We start from the raw sequence: 20,457 nt of genomic DNA, 5'->3' as shown, positions 1-20,457 counted from the left end.
CCACTTGCAGTACAAATCACACCATTCAATATCTTGTCATCAGACCCTGAAAAAAGAGAGTGATCTGAAGCATGTTATAGGAGCCAAATGAGATTAACATAGCAGTGGTTTTGAAAATCCCACAAGCTCTCAAAACAGATCAGCATCACTCAAAACACAATATGCATGTTAGAACAAAGGCGCAGAAATTGCCATGCAGTATTGCCTGCACTGTGGTCTCTTCAGCTGAACATTATTTCCAGAAAAATTAAGAAAAAAAAAATAATTCACCAACCAACCTCGTATTTCAAGATCTAATAACTAATCCTCTGCCTGGAACAAAGGCAGCCCCTATTAAATGCCATCATAGCTTGGTCAGACTGGAAACAGGTAAGGAATGACCTCTGCTAGGCTTAACGTGGATAGACTTTGTTTCTGTAACTATTTCTGTGACAACTGTCCATGTTTGTTATATAGATGGATGGTATAAAACGTAGATTCCACTCCTCCATTGGAGATTGCAAATACTAATTCTGAGCATTCTCCTAACAACCACCACCGAAGCATCCCCCCCACCCCATGATAAGGCTGTCATCGTTGCCATTCCTTCTTAGCATACCACTTAGTGAAGAAAGGTGTGAAAACCATACTGCTCTTACCCCCCAAATATAGAACAAGTCTTTCTGCAGCGCGTGCAACCAGTACCTGCTTGAGATTGAGAAGCTTTTATTTCAACTGTGGCTTTTGTCAGGCAGCAATGTCGCTGGCAGCTCTGGTGAGGCTGGCTGCTCCCTCTTCTTGGAGAGAAGCGAGCAGGCACGTGCATCTTGCAAACCAAGCTTTTCAGCCTCTTCCTGCAACACAGCTATAATGCTACACATCCCTCCACCCCCCCAATCCCTTTCATTTCACACAAAAGCTGTAAGCCTTGCAAGAACGACATTATAGCTGTCAGTAGATTACAGAAAAATTTGTTTTGAAGCCCACTGTCAGAAATACACATAAGACATGACCTACTATTCTCAAGCACTTCAAAAGGTAAGAAAATTAACTTCTACCTATATCATAAATGTAACAATAGCTACATCATTTATACAGTCAGTTGGGGCCAGGTGGACCTTTTATGAAATGTGCTGGAGAACTCATGCAAGTTAATACTTACAGCTTCAAGGCACTCACATGCTGGCCCATAATTTTACTCGATTACAAAATGACCTTAATGAAAGCCCTGGTGGTGTCTGTTGTGTTACCTGAATTTGATAGATGTGTCCAGCTCATATGAAATGCAAACTTATTACTTCACTGAGATTGCTGGTGAAAGACTGGTATTATTTCTGTTGGGTTGCGATGAATGGTGCTTTTCTCTACTTGACAACAATGTGTTAAATACTATGAGGGCAGCAGAAGATATGTAGTGAGTTCAGGTATTTATTATCTTGCTTTAGCTACTTGGCAATTAAATCCTGTGGAAGTTTTGGCATGGTCTTCCGCAGGGTTAGGATTTCAGAAGTAGAGGTTACAAATTAACAGCATAGGTAAGTGCATTGCTGGCAATCAGCAAACTTATAATGCTTTTTCTAAAGGAAAGATTTGGGGGTTGGAATTTTACAGGATAATTATTAGTCTTCTCTTAATAACATAAAAAAATGTAAATAAATGACATGGGGACTGAGGAGGCTCTTAAAGTTATGGTGGCTAACCTGAAAGTTCAGAAATCAGCATTTGAACTCACCTGAAAGCAGTCTGCATAAAGAAAATTTGGCCTGTGAAAAGTCAGTTTAAAGCCCAGTCTAGTCCCAATACCCCACATAAGAACTATGGAGAGCACCATATTGGTGCTGGAGAATTTTTTTCCTGTGAACTTCTTGTGACTTTTCCAGTCAAGTTGTTTGTGTGCTTCTTCAAAGTAGCTAGAGAAGTGTATCTAAAATTCATCAACCTATTTAAAACTTCATACATTCTTTCAGTTTCCATGACACCGTCTGCATGGCGTAGCATCTTTCCACAAGAAAAAGGTTCAATCTCTTCATTGCTGTAGCCTGAGGGTGTTTAAATGCTGTGTATATTATCCCTTTCATTGATAGGGACATTGCCATTATTAAAGATGGAAAACAAAGATGGAATTGTCATTATGTTTTTGCATCTGATTGCATACTGTGCACTTGAATGAAGACCTAATGCACTATCAGATCCTGAAATTCTTGCCACCAGGTGGAGACAACTATTGCATAACAGCATGAACGTCAGGTTTATTTTCAAATTAATCAAACCTGCAATAATTCTCTGGTGGATGGATTCCAATTCTGTTTTATTAAAAAAGGAGATGCAGGAGAAGGCAAACTAAGGCCCAGGCCTGTGAAAAGTATAGCACCCAAAAATGAATATTAATGACCTCCACTCCTACTGATGTCCACTCACATTGAGATTATGGAGGATCTCTGAGGCTTGTGCTGATAAATACAGATTTGCAGAGCACTGAAGACATTACTGAGTCACCTCAGGTGATCATTAATATTACACATTAATATTTGCCTGGTCTGACAAATCTTAGTGTGATTTTAACACAGTTGTCATGGGGCACGCTTACATACCTAAAGGACTTAAAAAAATAAGTATTGTATTATTTTGAGGCTGATCTCTTTAACTAAATATGGCAGTTAACTTGTTAGGAATGTAAAATTAACAGATATTCCTCCATTAGACACTTCCCTCCTCCTTGGTTACAGTTTCCCATCCTGTCAACATACACTCAACAGCTGTCCAAGGGGCTGAAAGTTCTGTTCAAAATTGATATGTACCATTTGGAACATCAAGGAAACCCTTTCTGAATTTCTCAAAGAAAAATGAAGTGGACAGACTGGTAAGGCCACAAGGGAGGATGCAAAATTTTATCTATTGGAACCAAATCTGCAAAACATTACAATAGTTACTCCCAAACTGGAATGGGTGTAAGGTATGGAGCTGCTATGTATCTGATAGGCCTTAGATATCTATGTATTTCCAAATTAGGCAACTCTCTGATTAGCAAGAAATGCTGTGTGGCTATTTTAAATTACATGAACTCCTCTAGCTCACCTAGCAAGTACAATTGAGTACTTGATATAAATCTCTAAGACATCTGCAAATAACTAACTAGCTGTCCACACTTCTGACAGCTGATTGTCCCTCTGCATTCACTGGTAACAGACATCAAATAAAACACAGTTAAGAAGAAACAGCATCTGGGTTTTAGAGGGGTTTGAGTGGTCAACTCTTCCTCAGATGGAAGGGGAACAGTGCTCACTGAAAGTTGAGAGAGGTGCCTTTTCTTCTTCCTGTGATGCAGACATGCCTGATAACCCAGAAAGCAGAAGCCAATCTATGTAGAGAAATGTGAAATAATTAAAGTATCTTGTTTAATAGGTATTTATAAAGCACATGTTTTATGAAATATATAAAGTATGTATCTTATATTTTCAATTGTAAATAAAATCACCTTACTGTAAGGACCCTGACTATTCACAGTGCTACAGGAGGGCATAAAATCCCACAAGGTTACCACAGCAACATTTGTAGTAATAAACCTCTGGCCTACATCAGACACTTCTACCTCTCTCATACATGACATTTTCTAATAAACCCACTTTCAATCACATTTAGTTGAGGTGCTCAACTTCTGGTCCAGTCTTATCAAGGACTAAACATGAGCTTAAGTATAATCCCGAACTGGGATATGAAGCATTCTCCAAATTACCTTAATGTAATGTAGACATTAGAAAGAATGTCTAACCTAAATTTAAAAATACCTTCTAGTGAGTTTTATGACAGGAAAATCACTACCTCAGTAAAGTGAGAAGTGATTTTTAAGTATCAGTCTTATTTGCAATCAAGAGATTTTAGGAGTTGCTGTATTGGTCTAGGTGAGACACGGTTATACTTGCCTCCCTGCTATCTTTATTACCAACAATCTATTTCTTTACATATGCACAACAGCTTCTGTTTTGCAGGCTAACCGACAACAGATCTGGCTAGTCAGAGCCAAAGACAACAGCTCTGTGATAAAACTAGCAGAGTTATCTTTGCATTGGTGAAAGATATTTCTAGTCCATGGACACAAAATAAATTGTCCAGAAAAGACCAACAGCAACCATTGTGCTGACCCAACAGTATTGTTTGAGAACTAAGAACAGATTCTACACAGCAAATGCACAAGATAATCAATAGAAGATATCCTATACTAAAAATTCAGTGCTTGCTTTGTTATTTTTCTTAAGTCTAGTAGCAGAAAGATGGTTATATAAATTAGTTAGCAGGAATGGAGCCCTTAATTATTGGCAAAAGAAGTGATAGGTCATGCATATTTAGAAACCAGATAATATCAATTCTCTGTTATCAAAAATTGCCTTGAACTACCAACCATTAGAAATTATAAATTCAGAAAAAATTATTTATACAGGCTATGGACACTCATAATTTGCATCTCAAGGAGTTCTGGTTAGTAGACTAGCACAGCAGAAAAAAGTCAAAACCAAACCAAAACAAAAAAACTGTCTGGGACTTAGTTGGATAAAGAAAAGAGAATGTCTCTAGAGGAAAAAAAAAAAAAAAAAAACACATAGAAAAATTAAATTTTCTTGTGTGGTTTCTTAAGCAGGGGTTAGCAGGCTAAAGGAGTGAAAAGGACTGATGAGTTCTCTGAAGAATCAATATGCACTAGAAGATCCCAACTGCCTTAGACATAGCTCATTACTTTCCCATGCAGTTAAGCTGTTTGGTAGCTTTTTCCAATTCACCTGTGGAAACTGTTGGGCAATAACCCGTGAGCAATACAATCCCCCATACTCCAACTATCAAGCAACATGTAAAACTGCTAAAGATAATTAGAAAATGTACAAGCTCAAACCTGTGTCACCAAGATCGTCTTCAACTCAGGGAATGTTCCCACCACCTGTAAAGGCAGCAAGGAAGGACTGGGACAAACAGCAATGAGGCAGCAAACAAGAAAATTTTAAAGATCATGATAGCAGGTACCAGTGAGACATGAAAGTCAGTGCAGAACTGAAATGGGGAATAAGATATATGGATTAGTCAAAAAAGTTTCACAGCCCCTGAGAGGAAGAATGTCTCCCTGGTGATGATGCCACAGGAGTCAAAAGTTACTTCCAAGGCTATTATTTTCCCCATCAACAGGAATTCATCTCTCCAGGATTCAGGTTCATTCACATGACTTTCATTTAATGGCTATTTTAGCCATTTCTCTGGCAAAGTGAATTATGGTACTATTGGCTTTTGAAGTATCACATTCCCATCTGTGATACCTTTGCCTCTCTGTGTTGTATTTAGTCACGATATTCCCTTGTGCTGGCATGCAACATTTAAATAGAAGTTTTGGAAGGCAAAGGCTTTCAACTACTTTTATGATGTGAGACAGGTGCTCCAGCAAATGCTGGATTTGTGGAGGCTTACAGGCAGCTCTCTGCATTTGTTGGCTATCTTCAGACACATAAAACAGAAGTCACCCAAACTACGTTTTTCTTGCAAGTGCATTTTTTGCAGCTTCCTCTTCTATAAGCAACAGTCACAAAGAAATAACGAACTGACATTGGTTCCTCACTGTCACCCAGCTAAGTTCTTTCCAGGTGATAAAGGACATGCTATGCAGAGATCCAGTCTAGAAAAGCTGATGCTTCATGCCATAGGGTTTACCCACTGTGCAGAACTTCCTCAGAGCTTCTGCCAGAGCTGCTTTGGCAGTCTGCAAGCATGGAAAAGAGCTGGGTGATAGTTTCAGAGAGGTACATTCCCTAAAACCATAAAGTACTGCCATGATCACCTTTTCTAACCTTCCTTGTAGACATACTACCACAATTTTCCCAGAGAATGGGGCAATTTTTCCAGGATGGGACTTTTAGAGAGCTATCCAAGCACATTCAAATAACATTAAGTTATGGGCAACCTTCTAGGAAATTGCATCTTACTACAAGCCTGAATTTGTCTCACTTTCACTGACAACTACTGATCCTTGTTATGTCATTGACTATAAGGGCAATCCTTCATCTCATACCAAGTATCATTCCCATGTGTATCTAGACACAGTGCTAAAGTCATGTCTAGCCTGCTGGTAAGGATATATACACACACATCAAGGGCCAAAGACCTTAAAGCTTAGGGACTTCACTATGGGAAGACAGAAAGCTGCTGGCACACCATCACAGAGAAAAGAAATTCAGCATTGCAAACCTGAGTACAGTTTCTTTAAATAATACTTGTAATGAAATGAATGCATTGATTCCCGGAGAAGTATAACATTTGAATTGGGAAAAAGTCAGCTCTGTGCTCTGGGGTGAAACTAGTGTCTAAAGCTGGTAGAAGCTGATTAAAACTTAATATATCATCAAAAATGGAAAGGGAAACCAAACTGTTCTGAGCCTGAAATTCTGAGACATTAAATATTTACTAAAATAAAATCTTTCTTCAAACTCAGAACTGTACGGTCTTTTCTGGAGAGCAAAAACTTTCCAAAACAGTTTTTAGTAGTGAAATGGATTTTCAACAAAAGAAAACCAGTTTTGATGGAAAAATTCCCAGTCAGTTTTTTTAGCACCCAGCGGGGGAAACTTAATGTTCTTCTGCAAAAGCACGAAAGAGCAGGATCTGCCTCTTTACATGGAGGGGAACCATAATTTAGTCTTTTAAGAATTCATGAAAAAGACTTAGGAGTGTTCAGCACAAAGCCATTCTATGCATAGCAAATGTGCTATGCCTGATCCTCAGTCTTCTGTTCGTAGATGGCACTGCCACACTTCCTGACTACTGAGAGGAATCCCCCTCCTCCGAGCCGACCCTGAGCAGCAGACAGCAGATGCTCCTTAAACCCAAAGTCAGCTGCAAAGAAAAAGGAACCCAAAGAGCATAATCATGCTCTGCTTCCCCTTACAGTCAGCTTTGTATGTAAATCCTTGCGCTATATTTGTCAAACTAGTAAGGGGTGGGGAGAAAGGGAGGGAAAAAAAACAGCTAGGAGACATGAAAAATAGGTGAAGAGCACATAAAAAGAGAAGAAAAGACAAAAAAAAAAAATGGATAAGAAGTCCAAGGGAAAGATTTTATGGAAGTGTGGAAAGTAAAGAAATTATACACCTGCCCCTCTCCCTGCCCACCCCCACCCCCATGCCCCTCAAAAAAAAAAAAAAAAAAAAAAGAGAGAGAAAGAAAAACTAAGCAGAAAATGAAGAGTATAGAGGATTGAAAGAAAAATAAGGCAAGAGAAAGACATCAAAGGCAGTATTATAACAAGACATAATGGATTTTACTCAGACAGCTCCTCGTTTTCCAGCGTGAAAAGTCTTGATATAGTATTTAGTAAATGTATGAATTTCATGGATAACCAGATGGTACTTCAAACACATGGACATATAAAGAGTGATAAGAGACAAGGCACAGAGATTACACAATCTTGCAAAAGCTGCCTCACTCAAGGAACACGATACTGGCAGGTAAAACTACAAGTCAGTGAGCATATAATAAAAGCTTAAAAAGGCACAAGAGGGGAAAGCATATTCTGTACTAGTATAAGAAGCTATCATGAATGAGGCTGCAGCATCAGGCTGTTATGTTTTAAAGATTTTTTTTATTTTATTTTATTTTTTTTTTTTACAAACACAGACACGCCCCAGAAATATGTCCAAAGATTTAAGATCCCTAGTACAGGGACTTCTGAAAAGGCAAAGGAAAAGCAGAAATATATTTCTGTATTCTAACAGAAAACACTGAAATGGAAAAGGAAAAACAATACTAGCATTTCAGCTCCCATCACAGGATGTAAAACCAGAGAGATCTTTATCAGATACTGATACTGAACTCTTGCACAATTGGAAAATCCAAGAAATCTTTTATAGGGGAACTTGTTAGACACCCAGAACTTTGATTGTGAGGAACTGGAATTGCTCTGCTAGTACTACAGTAACAACACTAGGTACAAAAGCTTCTCAAGTGCTCCACAAATCAATTTAAGTAAAACAATAAAACCTTACAGCTTATTGTACTGGGTCTGAACTCAGCCAACCCACAACACATATTCAACTAATGTTGACACATTTTACAGCAATCTTAAGATTAGACATACATGTTAACTAAAGATGAATCTACCCACAAGGCTCCTGAGTCCATTCTTAGTGCTGCTGTGTAAGGTCAGACACATGCAACACAATGTAACAGTGACCGTGCTAGAAATCAACTCTTTGACAAGGACTGCAAGATAAAGCAATAAATAGAAAAGCACAGTTTAATGACGTGTGATTTATAACGCTGGAAGTCAGAGATTAATGTGATACATAATTCTCTTTAAAATACATATATTATCTGGTGAGATATTCTTACAATGACTTGCAAAAATGAGATGCCTTGTAAGGAGAGATTTGAACAGTAAGAGGCAAATCAAAGAGCATATTAAAAGGGACAAAGCCCAAGGTATGGAACAAATTATGAAGAAGAATAATATCCTACATAATTAAGCCAATGTTCAGGGACAAATCACCATGGTTCGTAGACAAACACGTCAGTAGTAGGGGGCTGTCTTGGTGAAAGAGCATACAGAGAGAAATGCTTTGTTATGGAGCACCCCAGTGCCAGGGGTCCTCTCTCATGATAAAGGCTTCAAGACACTATGGAATATAAATTAATTTTTAAAAGCTGTTTCATTAAGTGTGTAACACAAGAGAGCACTTGCCAACTCACCCTATTCCATGTATCCCTGGAGGAACTACATTCCTGTGCAGATGTAATGTTTCTATCCATGTTTAAGAAGTATACAAGATATGCTCAAACCAGGACTCTGTGGAGTTACATGGCCATAACCTACGTTTCTGTGTTTTGGGAACTAAAAAGATACATACTTTTTTCCTCCAATTTTGTCTCAAACTGAAAATAAGGTTAAAATAAATGGCTTACCTTTCCAACTTACATCAGGGACTATTACATACATAAACACAGTTAAACACATCAGATTTGAGATCGAAACTCTGACAGACCCTTAGTTCTAGCAGTGTAATTGAATATCACTACAATTATACTGTCAAAAGCAAATGAACAAGCAGTTCACTTTATTGATGTTATTTGTAAGTCACTCTCGAGAGGGAAATGAACAATTATTTGAAAAAAGCTATTATAACTTTAAGTAGTAAAGAATCAGAGATGCTAGCTTTTCATATTTCAATGTAGAATAGCAATAAAACAAACAGGTTAATCTTTTCACCATCTCCTTCATTTCTCCTCAGTTCAGTTTTCTAAAGGTTTATCTCAATTTATTGAAGAGGACTCAAAAAATAAACAATGTCCTTGTTAAGCCTCTCTTGTAAAACACAGCTGCATTGTGATGTTGTTTCATGAGCAAACCAGTCTTTACAACCTTTCTCCATCTACTAGAACTGATGAAAGAAGAGGTGTTTCCACTCATCTATTTATGAACTAAAAAACATTGTTTCCACCAGGGTGGTAAGCACCTAAATCAGTAATTTTCAATTTATCCTGGCTGGAGATTTACTTTTAAGGGGTCCACAAAACGCACTGAAGAACGGTAAGCCTATTATTGATGAGCTTCAATTCACACCAAATTCGTTAGCAGAGCTGTAGGTTTATGAAGCTTGGCATCCACTAATACAGGCAGTGGGTCAGACAGTAGATACAAAGCTGGTAGATTTAAAACATTAAATTTTAAAAGTTGAAGTTTCACTTAAGTGATTTGGGTTTTCTCCTCCAGGTTACAGAAACTGTAATTCTTAACAGAATTACCTCCTGAGATACTACATCTAAATGCACTCATGAACAAGCAGGATACCCTGGGGGGTCCTTGACCTGCTCATTCACATTCAGGACCTGGTCAAACTGCAATGGCTGACCTGTGGCCTATCCATCTAGAATTCTTTTCCAGATAAATCAAATCACTGTGGAGTGAAACAAGGAGACCTGAGCACAAATGAAGTCCTAGGTCACATCCCACTGTGGAATCAAGACACAGCAGAGTAAGCCTGTTTGGACACACCCACTTACAAAATATTTTGCCTCCTCTTTCTTCTTGCAATTGCCATATAATCCCCTAAACTGTGTGGTACAATGGATACATTCCGTTTTAAACCTCATCCTTTAGCTGTTATGCCTCTGCCAAGATGACTTTGTGGAAGTTACAAGAATTAAATATGATTGCAAGATATAGTATTAGTATGTAATATCCTCCTACATTTTACATCTCTTGCAATAGTATTTAAGCACCCCAAAACTCTGTCCTTTGCAAGATGCTAAGCAAAAAGCACCGTGACAGCAGTAGATGGTAACACTGTAGGAAGCACTCCTGCATTAGTAAGGTGACAGATTACATGGACTACTCAGTGTTTTCCATATCTGATTTCTATGAGTCAATGATTGTATTGTTCGCTCCCTTCTGTACCAAAGAAACCATCAAGTGACTAGTACTCAAGTGCAACTGAAAGGGCAGAAGTGGGGTTTGTCCTGAAATGAATGCTGTTTCTGTGCAGGGGTTAGCTATGCAGAAGTTATTGGAAAGTAGAGAAGTCATTGGGCTATCCCTTCATAAAGATCTAACTCTTCATCAGCCTGGCTCATGGTGTAAGGAGGCAGAGGTCACTTGAAACTCAGTCATCTCACATGACAATGCACTATGAGCTTCATCAAACAAGTGCAGCAAAATAATGGGTTCTTTTAGTCCTTCACTTACATGAGAAAAGTAGAAAGTGTCCTCTTCTCTCACCAGGAAAAGACACTCCTAAAGTGCCAATACTGAACTAACTGTAGGTTTCTCTCCTCTTTTGCTGAAAATGTTCCTGTGCTCGGTGATGTACCACAAAGGGGGGCAGCACAGAAATATCTGTGCATGAATTAGTGAGCTACAATGGAGTTACCACACTAGCCACAGACTGCCACAGTATTCTAATAACCCAAGCTAACACATACCATTTTAAAGCCAGAATACCAATGAGACTAGAACAAACCATCACTTCATCAAGAGCAAGCCATTCTCCTAAGGACAGCATACCAAAAGGAGGTGCTCCAGATTAACAGGCAGCAGTTAGAATCAATGCTGATACAGATTTGTTTCTGAGGAAGATTTTCTTCTTGCTGTGTCAATTCTTACTGCAGAGATCTGAAGACAGCACTTGTATGAACATCATTACAAACAAATGCTGCAGATAACCAAAGGGCGTGCAGAAATCTACTTGCTTTTGGGATCAGTAAGCTTGGCAGATCGATGCAATCTTTAATGAATCAATATTTCACCACTTTTTAGGGAAAGCTGTACCTTACAACTTGATCCAAAGCTGGATGGACTTGCTGTCCTTCCACTGACTGCAATGGGCTCTGAAGGAGATACACAGGGCAGTTGTGAGGTTGAAAGAAGAATGGAGATTCAACACAGCAAAAAGCATCTCATCTAATGACAAAACTCAGTGCCTCAGCGCTGAAATGGCTGTCCCAGGGAGTACCAGAGACTAAGATTATTTTGTTGCTTTAGTCCTTGTAGGTCAAACTGATCCCTTTTAAGTCAGTTAGAGCTAAACCAGCTACCTAACATCACAAAGTGGCCCCATCACTTGGCATGACTGACCACATCTGCCATAGAGAAACCTGGCACTGAACCACAGCAGAGGTAGTAGGCAGCAGCGCGGCTCACGAGTGAGCCCAGTGAGACGGCTCGTCAGCACCGCTGCTGGCTCTGCCCAACGTTATAAATCCTTGTTTTTGATAAATATTGATCACCAGATTTTCAAAACCTACTAAAATCCAAGCCAACATGATGGATCCAGGAGCTCCTCTGAGTTCCTAAGGATGGCAGCACACCCCAGCCATGCCTCACTTTCATGACAGATAAGGTTCAGAGATGCACTAATTTCCATCTCCCTCCCCCATGGAGTTGGTTTCTATTAGGAATGAATCCTGGGTGCCCAAAACAAAAAATAATTATAGCAGGCCCTGGAAGCCCGAAATCTCCAACCTTTGATTAATTCACACTTATCCATATGTAAATTCAGCGTGAGTGCTGTCAGCACATTTTCCTCATTAGAATTCAACAAAAGTTTAGGAAAACAATTGTTTTGGGAACGGAACAAATGTAGCTACAGTACTGAATTAAGTCTGTAAAGAGAGAAATCTTCAATTTCAGTGTTTAATTTGCACATCAGTACAAATATAGAGGGGAGCCTAAAGCCAAAACTACTACCAACACATCTTAAAGTATGTAAAAGGCAGGACTAATCATTGATTGTGGAACAAAAAAAAAAAAAATCAGTACAAGGGAAGAAACTGTTACTGAATTGAATGTGCACAGATCAGGGCTGGCCACATCCAAAGTATGTGTGGAGGGACGCACCTGGTTTTGCAGTGCCCTCCTCATGCAATCTGGCACACACATGCTGCACTTGAGGGCCAAAGGAGGAGGGAAGAAGTCAGAGTCATCTTAGACCACATATGAGATCCGTGTCTCAAAGATACAGTTGACGGTTGCTGCCAGTGTGTACGAGTCATTACAAAAAACAAGGCATCTGCCTCTCATTGAAAACGGGCTGTCATACACACAGCACGTGACTTCAATTTTGTTATGGCATGCACTGGAAAAGCAGAATACGGAGAATGCAAAACTGCCTGACTCAAATATGCTTCTGGTGCAAAACACTTAGGATGCAATTTATTTCACATAATAATTGTATCTATTCTGTGAGATACTCTGATGCACCCCAGAATTAAAACTGAATGTTACAACCTGTATTGAATACTAAAGATCTGATTTTTACCCACACATAAATCATGTGTTTGGTCACAGTTAACATCCCTCCCTAGCTCCAAGCACCTGACAGGTGCCCAAGTTAGAAGCAGTCAACCGCGGTTCCCTCGAGTAAGAGCTGGAAAGAGGGAAGTTCTCACCTCGAATTATCTTCTGGAAGGTTCCCTTACTGTATCTATTCAGACCTCAGAGGAAGTGTTGTTAGGACACATGCTACAACAGGTAGTAAGAAGATTTTCAGTTCATACTAAGTTATTAAATGCAGACACAGTAGCTAGAGCCTTTTCAAACCTAAATAACAGCTATTTTGTTCTGAGTAAGAAAAAATGTCAATCAGAAACCCTAGCCAACACCATGGCTTATTCTTCTGGAGGAAAAAGAACATCCTCTATATTATTAGAGTACTTTTCTACTAGGAAAGTTGATTTAAGAGAAATAAAAAGCATCTGCAACAGAAATTCTAGATGGTTTTTTTCCTTCTCTGGTTAAAACCTACTTAGTCAAAAAACAAAGAAAGTTGGACTCACAGCTCCTATACCATACTTCAAGCCAATAAAAATAAAGAAGCCGGTTTGCAAAGGCTGTAGCAGATGATGCAAAAGCTAAGTGTGTCCTAGCACGAGAACCACAGGGCTCTGCAACCCCTGTGAACACGGGTGTCACAACTCTACCTCACTCTCCTGGATGTGCAAGCAGTGACCTGAGCACAAGCTCCCCAAAAGCAAAGGCTTTCAATATGGTGACTGAACCAGTTCAAATAGAACACTTGGTCTGTTCTGTCTGGTGCACTATAAATAAATCCTGGAAAGCTGTATTTGAAGATTTCCACAAGCAGCTTTGATATAATACCAGCCTGGTTTTGACTGGGGGGAAGGGGGGGGGGATGGGGGTGGAGAAAGAGGGGGCAGGGGAGGGAGGTCAACCAACCCTCCTTCAAATTCAAGAATGGTATCTTGCTACAGTTGCGCATATGTTTTAAAATCAGGAGGCATCATGTTAACAAGAGATCATTGGCATGCATTGTAGCAGAAAACAGGAAACGTAATTAAACATACAGCTGTGAGGTAAGATCTTTGGCAGGAGAAAGCAAGCTTTGGGAAGAAAGTGGCAAGGACAAAGCACGACAAAGCTGCACAGTAACGTGGTCAAGAGAGGGAATGAAGCACAGGGTTAGAGATGAAGAAATGAGAGTGGGGGTGAGAAGAGCAGAAAAATAAGCACAAAGAGATAAAATGACAGTAAAAGAAATAAGGCAAAGCATACAGAAGAGAAGAAGGTACATAAGGGAAAACATCTCTCTTAGAAGTAATAGTTTTTTAGTAATGGCAGGAGCACATTGTTATGCAATAAGATATACTGTATATACTGTTTTCTGTATAGAAAGTTTATTTAATCTTACATGAAACCTCAAAAAAAAGAATAATCTGTACGAGAAAAAAAAAAAAAAAAGTAACATCATGTTTCTTTTGACTTTTAAATTGCTTTTTAGGTCATATTTCACTCTCCCCTCCCACCCCCCAAGTATTTTCCAGGATGGAATTTTCTTCTTCCCACTCCAGGATTTGGCGTGGGCAGAACACCGCAGATGCTGCTGAACTCAGAAACCAAGAACCTGATTCATTCTTCCCTTGAATCTTGTGCTATCATTTAGACTGGGACCAAGCAAACGTCAAAGGCTGCAAGTCAGAAAGATAACTTTACACAGCTTGTACGTTCACTTTGTCTCAGCATAAAGATAAATCCAGTTCTGAATCCCTGCTAGTTTGTACAGTATTTGTTTAAGAATAATTATTTTTCCTCCTATTCCAGCAGACTTATGCTCTAGAACTCCTCTGAGTTTTGACTTTACGCAGAGGCTGGGTTTTCCCTAAGGTAAGACCAACAACTGGTTTTCAACTTCACAAAACAAAAATCGTCAAAATGAAGACAACCTCATATAATCAATCAGCAAAGCCCTTCAAGTCTCACTGATTGTGTTCAACAAGTTCAGCTTATTTTCTGCAAGTTTCCTTTCATTTCAGCCTCTGGTACTATACGATCACACTGCTGGGTATCAATTCAGTACACAGAAAGGATTCTCAGAATAAACTGTAAGGAGTCATATGACATAAAAGAAACTGCCCCCAAGATAAGTGATACAGTGTTTGTATTTTTGAAAGCTGAGGCCACTTTCAGTAGGAAAGATTCCCTGCTTACTTCATTTTAGACTTTAAAACAAACAAAAGCTCTAACATTTTAAAAGGTTAGACACATTTTTTACTCCCACTGTTTCTTAATAAAACACCATTTGTGTAGGAAACCAGCTTAGTGCATACTTTAAAAACAGGCAAACCATTAATTGATCCAACATGTTGGCAGTTTTAGAGAAACTCACTACACAAGAACAAGCGATGCGTCTTAAGTTTTGAAACAGTCTGAGCTTTACTTTAAGGGTGCATAAGTATGCCAATCTCTTACTACTTTATACTGTTTCGTATATAATCTGTGATACTTAAAGTACCAAGAAGTATAATGTGAACAGCTACTAAACCATGTGCAGGTTATAAAGCACAATTTTAAGAAGCTCAGGAGGTTATGAGTTGCTTGTCTCACAAAACCAGTGGAAAGTAGTAAAAAAACCCCATCTTCATCTAGTCCTACCAAAGAAACATGAATTTGCCCAAATAAACAGTTAATCTCTTAAAGAGGCTGCACACAAGAGGTTCCAAAAGTGTTACTTCTAAATCAGCAGTATTATAGCATTATAGTCGGGCAACATTGTTTTTCAGCACATCCACGCTAGCTAGTTTACTGTGGAAATTTAAATTGTCATTAGAATAACATCCTGTTTTGCAGCTTTTCTGTGTTTCAGTTTGCCCCTAACTCTGCTAAGATTCAACTGGCATGAAACAGCTGGGCATGATTAGTTACTGGATGCAAACCAAACTGAGATTTCACAATAGGTGGCATTTTAGTCTCCATGGCATAGGCTGCTGGTATAAAAGACCAGTGACCCCTGGCAGTAAACACCGTCCCTAAATATAAATCTGGTGATCTGTTTTTAAAACAACATTATTTCAGATCAAACACTGTTACAAAACCAGCGCTTTTTGTGCGCACAACCCGAGCTTTGGGTCGTTCCGACGACTGGATTTCTGCTGGGTTCTAGCTGACGAGCACATGTTGGGACCGGAGCACCCATGTGCTGACACCGTGAGCGCGAACTCCATCGGAGCGTTCACCTGGGAGAGTGAGCCACCCACCCAGTCCCCGCCTCACCCCAGTCCTGGGCAAAATACCTCATGTTCTCACCAGATCAGATATTCGGCATTCCTACTCGATCCCCTGGCTTTTACACTATCGCAGGCGAGACAGTGGACGCTGTGTTCCCTACCTTTATTGCACCTCCTGATAAGCCTGTACCATAAACACTAACTACGCTTCTCCTCTTCCGAAGGTCTCAATCACACCCGATCCCACGCGGCACCTGCCAGAGGATCCTCAGGACACGACAAAACGTCGGTGCCCCACAGCAGGCTCAGGATTCCTCCGACGAGACCCAAACTTTACACCTCCCGAACTTTTCACCCCCGGAGCGCCCGCGTGCATTGCTGCTAGCAGCGTACCCGTCCTTTGCCACGGCAGCACGGAGGGGTGCTCCACGTCCCCCGGGGACGGGCACCCACCGCCCGGCGAGGCCCACAGTCCACCCTGCTCCCTGCCAAGAGGTGCAAGGACACCTCGCCCCGCCATCAGCTCCCACCCCAAGGCAAGCGGGCCCGTCCGCCCAGCCGGTGCAAAACCTCAGGGAGGGTGCCCCACAGCGCTCACCTGCGTGGGGCATGGTGATGGTCTCGTTGGCGTTGCTGGAGCCCACGTTGTAGATGACCACGGCGGAGGCGTTCTGGGCGGCAGCGTGGCGGATCTTGTCCTTGTAGGTGCAGTTGCCCCGCGGGATGAGGGCCACCCAACTCTTGCCCGGCGCCGGGGCGTTGAAGCGGGTGCTGGGGTCGCAGGCGTAGCGGTCGGCGGGCGAGGCGGAGAGGGCCACCTGCCCGCGGGCGTCCTGCTTGGGCGACTGCTCGCCGTAGCGCCCGCACTCGCTCTTCTCGCTGCGGAGCTCGGCGCTGCCGGCCGCCGGGTCGGCGTAGGTGATGTTGACGAAGGCCGTGTACCACTCCTCCTTCTCGGCCACGGTGAAGTCCAGGCACAGCAGATGCACGAAACAAAAGGACAGCAGCCATGTTGAGAAAGCCAGGCTGCGGCACGCTTGGATCACAGACATTGCCATCTTCATCTGCCGGGCCGGCCCGCTCCTCCTCCTCCTCCTCCCCCTCCTTCCCCCCCCCCCTCCTCCCTCCCTCCACCACCGCCGCCCCCCACGCCCGTGCGCGTCCGTGTCCGTGTGCTGCGCGGCGTGCCCCGAGCGGCCGGCTCCGTGCGGGGCGGTGCTGCTCCCGCCGGCCGCCGTGCGGGGAAGGAGCGAGGGAGGGAGGGAGATGGAGGGGGCCCTCCCCTCGGCAGCCCGCTGCCTAATTCATGGCGGGGCCGTTTGGATTTCCTCGGGCTGGCCCCGTCTCCCTCTTCTCCCCCCCCCCCCCCCCCCTCCCGCCCGCCCCCCCTCCCCGGCTCCGCTCCGCCGCCGCCTTCGCTTCCTTCTGCCCCGCTTCTCCCCTCCCTCGCCCTGCCCGCACAGCTGCCTCCCCCGCTGCTGGCAGCCGGGCAGGGAAGGAAGGCGCGGAGAAGAAGAAGAAGGAGGAGGATGGAGTGTGTGTGTGGGGGGGGGGTGGGGTGTTTCCACACGCACAAACGCGCGGCGCCGCTCCCGCTCCGGGCCCCGGACGCCTCGGCGCGGCCCGGCCGGAGGGGGCTGCGCTTCCCCCCTCCCGCGGGCTGCGGGGGCCGCCGCGTGCGGGAGGAGCGGCGGGGAGGCAGCGGCACCTGCCGGCAGCGCGGGGGGAGCCGCGGCCGGGGCCGGGGCCGGGGGGCCGAGGCCTGGGCCGGGGGGCCGAGGCCTGAGCCCGTCTCCCGAGGAAGGAGTGGAGCCCCAGGGAGCCCGGATGCGATTAGTCCCTCACACCTCCGACTCGTGGTTTTGATTTTTTTTTTTTTTTTTTCCCTCCTCCTGACTGCTGTGGGTTAAGTTAAAAAAAAAAAATAAATTGCAAATGTGACAGTTACAATATACTTACGACGCACGGCTGAGAGGGCTAATTGCTTGTATATCAGGGCTTAAAATGCAAATGGATTCATTTTCTCACCATACATTTCTGAATGGTAATGAAAGGCACGTTTACCAAAATCAGGCGTGCAGCGGACCCGGACACAGAGAACATGGAAGGTGAGACGGCAGAGAATGACTGTGAAACCTCGAAGAAGGACAGAGCCGTGCTCTGGAAACTCTTGAACTCCGTGGACACAGACGGAAAGTAATAGTTAAATTTTGGCTCCATGAAAGTCCAGATGGGCTGGTTTTGGCTGGGATTGAGTTAATTTTCTTCACAGTAGCTAGTATGGGGCTATGTTTTGGATTTGTGCTGGAAACAGTGTTGATAATTCAGGGGTGTTTTAGTTATTGCTGAGCAGTGCTGACAGAGCCAAAGCCTTTTCTGCCTCATCCCACCAGTGTGTGTGGGGGGGAGGTACAAGACAAGAAGTTAAGAGGGGGCACAGCTGGGACAGCTGACCCCAAGGACATTCCAGACCATATGGCATCACGCTCAGTGTGTAAAGCTGGGAGAGAAGGGGGGGACGTGGGGGATGTTTGGATCAACAGTGTTTCCCTTCCCAAGTCACTGTTACGTGTGATGGAGCCCAGCTGTCCTGGGGGTGGCTGAGCCCCGGCCTGCCCATGGGGAGTGGGGAATTCATCCCTTGGTTTGCTTTCCTTATTAAACTCTCTTTACCTCAACCCACAAGTTTTCTCACTTTTCCAATTCTCCCCCCACCCCACCGGGGGGCGGGGGGGGGGGGTGCGCAGGGATTGAACAAGCAGCTGAATGGGGCTTAGTTGCTGGCCAGGGTTAAACCCTGACACTAGATCAGGGGATTTTTAATTTAAAAAAAAAAAAAAAAAAAATTTAAAACACCCCAAAAGAATTTTGGCCAAGGCTCAAATGCCATTCAAAAGGGTCAAAACATAACTGACTCTATGTTTATCTATCCTAGTGTAAGTAACAAAAATTCTGCTTTTCCATAACTATCTTCAGTAACAGAAGGATGTCACACAAGATTAATAGATATTGCCTATTTTAGCCACCTCTTTACTAAAATCTGCTGCTGGAAATACCATTCCCTTTTATTTAGATGAGACACCTGAGCATCTTGCTAGTGTTAATATTTGCCTGTTTCCAGTTTATGTTCATAGCTGTCATTGATCTAAGCAAACAGATGACAGCCTTAACCATATTTTACACACATGATGCTTTGAAAAAGTTATTTCCCTGAAGTCAAAAAAAGGTGAATTTGTGAGGAATATGTACAGGTGAATGGGGGAATAAAATAGAGATGTTTACAGGGAAGTATGGTGGGTTACCAAAACGTCTACCATCAAGCAAGAGGATAACTTCCCTTGAAAGCCCATTCCTAGAGAAGCAAAGTCAGCAACTGAGAAGAAAAAATTATGATGTAGCACTAACCTTGAGAGATGAAAGTAGATGTCAATCAACATTAATTGGAAAGTGCTGAGATTTCATATGGGAAGCAAAAGCTGTAAGGGGAAAATCCATGCCTCTAAGGGCTATAGGCAAAAAAGCACTTGTGTATTTGGAAGAGTAAGATCTATTATTAGAAGAGAAAGCAGAAAAGGTATAAATGACTAATAAATATTTTAGATTTATACCTGGAAAGAGGGAGTGCGTGTTTGCCAGATTATTGACTCCTAAAAGAGAGATTAAGAAGAATCTCCTAAGAACACACAAAAAACAGCAGACCCAGAGAAATGGGACACATGAATCCCAAAAGAGTGGGTGGGAGGGCAGAGAGAATAACCAGCTCTCTGATGCTACTTCAGATAAATTTTGGCATAACAGGAAAATCTTGAAAGATTGAGTGTTCAGTTTCCTGATAAGATCCAGAAAAAAAAAAATGATGGTGACCAGCTAGTTCCAGGCCAGTTAGCTTAATATTAACCAACCCCAAGAAAAACAAGAGAGAAAAAAAATCCAGTGTATGGATAAAGTTTGTTTTCATGGGAAGTGGCCTGCCAAACAAACATGATTCACGTTTTTCTGAGGAAATTATCAGTGTGGTTAGTGATGTTACACAGCCATGGCCAGAACAGGTTTTTCAGAAGTGTGCTATTCAATGATACATGACATTCTCATTACACGCATAACCTATTAAGGACCAGATAAGATGAGCTTAGTTGAAACAGGATGTGTTTTAATAGATCTGAATGCAAAAATACGACTGGTGACCAAAATGCAGGTGACCAAAACTGCCAGCCACTCTGGAGCAGAAGTGGGGACTGTGCAGTTTACTCGGCACACAGGGAAGGATTTGGGGGTCTGAGTAGGAAGGAGTTGTGCTATATTCCTTGGGAAAAGGGGCCTAAAGAGGATGCAGCTATCCTCAGACGTTTCAAAGGAGTAACAAGCAGGAGTAGGGAAGAGATTTTCTCTCTGCATGAGGCATCAGAGAGACACAGATACTGGAAGCTGTCCAGTTTTGGTATCTGCACTTTAAAAAGGATATTGAAATACTAGAGAAGGTTAAGAAAGGAACACTAA

The 20,457-nt window shown here is 42.3% G+C and overlaps 1 protein-coding gene across 2 annotated transcripts in view; it reads right to left on the bottom strand.

Moving 5' to 3' along the window:
* Window positions 1-17,089, bottom strand: part of RNF150 (ring finger protein 150) — a 126,049-nt gene extending 108,960 nt beyond the window's left edge. Inside the window, exon 1 of one of the 2 annotated variants that reach the window (XM_033001689.2) lies at window positions 16,559-17,089. In XM_033001689.2, the coding sequence (XP_032857580.1) occupies window positions 16,559-17,024 (466 nt within the window). In that variant the 5' untranslated portion in view covers window positions 17,025-17,089. The remainder of the gene's footprint in view (window positions 1-16,558) is intronic. The other variant, XM_033001688.2, reaches the window with a different exon arrangement.
* Window positions 17,090-20,457: the final 3,368 nt, after the last annotated feature.

Source organism: Tyto alba, unplaced genomic scaffold (genome assembly GCF_018691265.1).
Source record: "Tyto alba isolate M040663 unplaced genomic scaffold, T.alba_DEE_v4.0 Super-Scaffold_23, whole genome shotgun sequence".
Lineage (NCBI taxonomy): Eukaryota > Metazoa > Chordata > Aves > Strigiformes > Tytonidae > Tyto > Tyto alba.
Note: the sequence above shows the minus strand (reverse complement) of the source record. Positions and strands in the feature narration are given on the sequence as shown.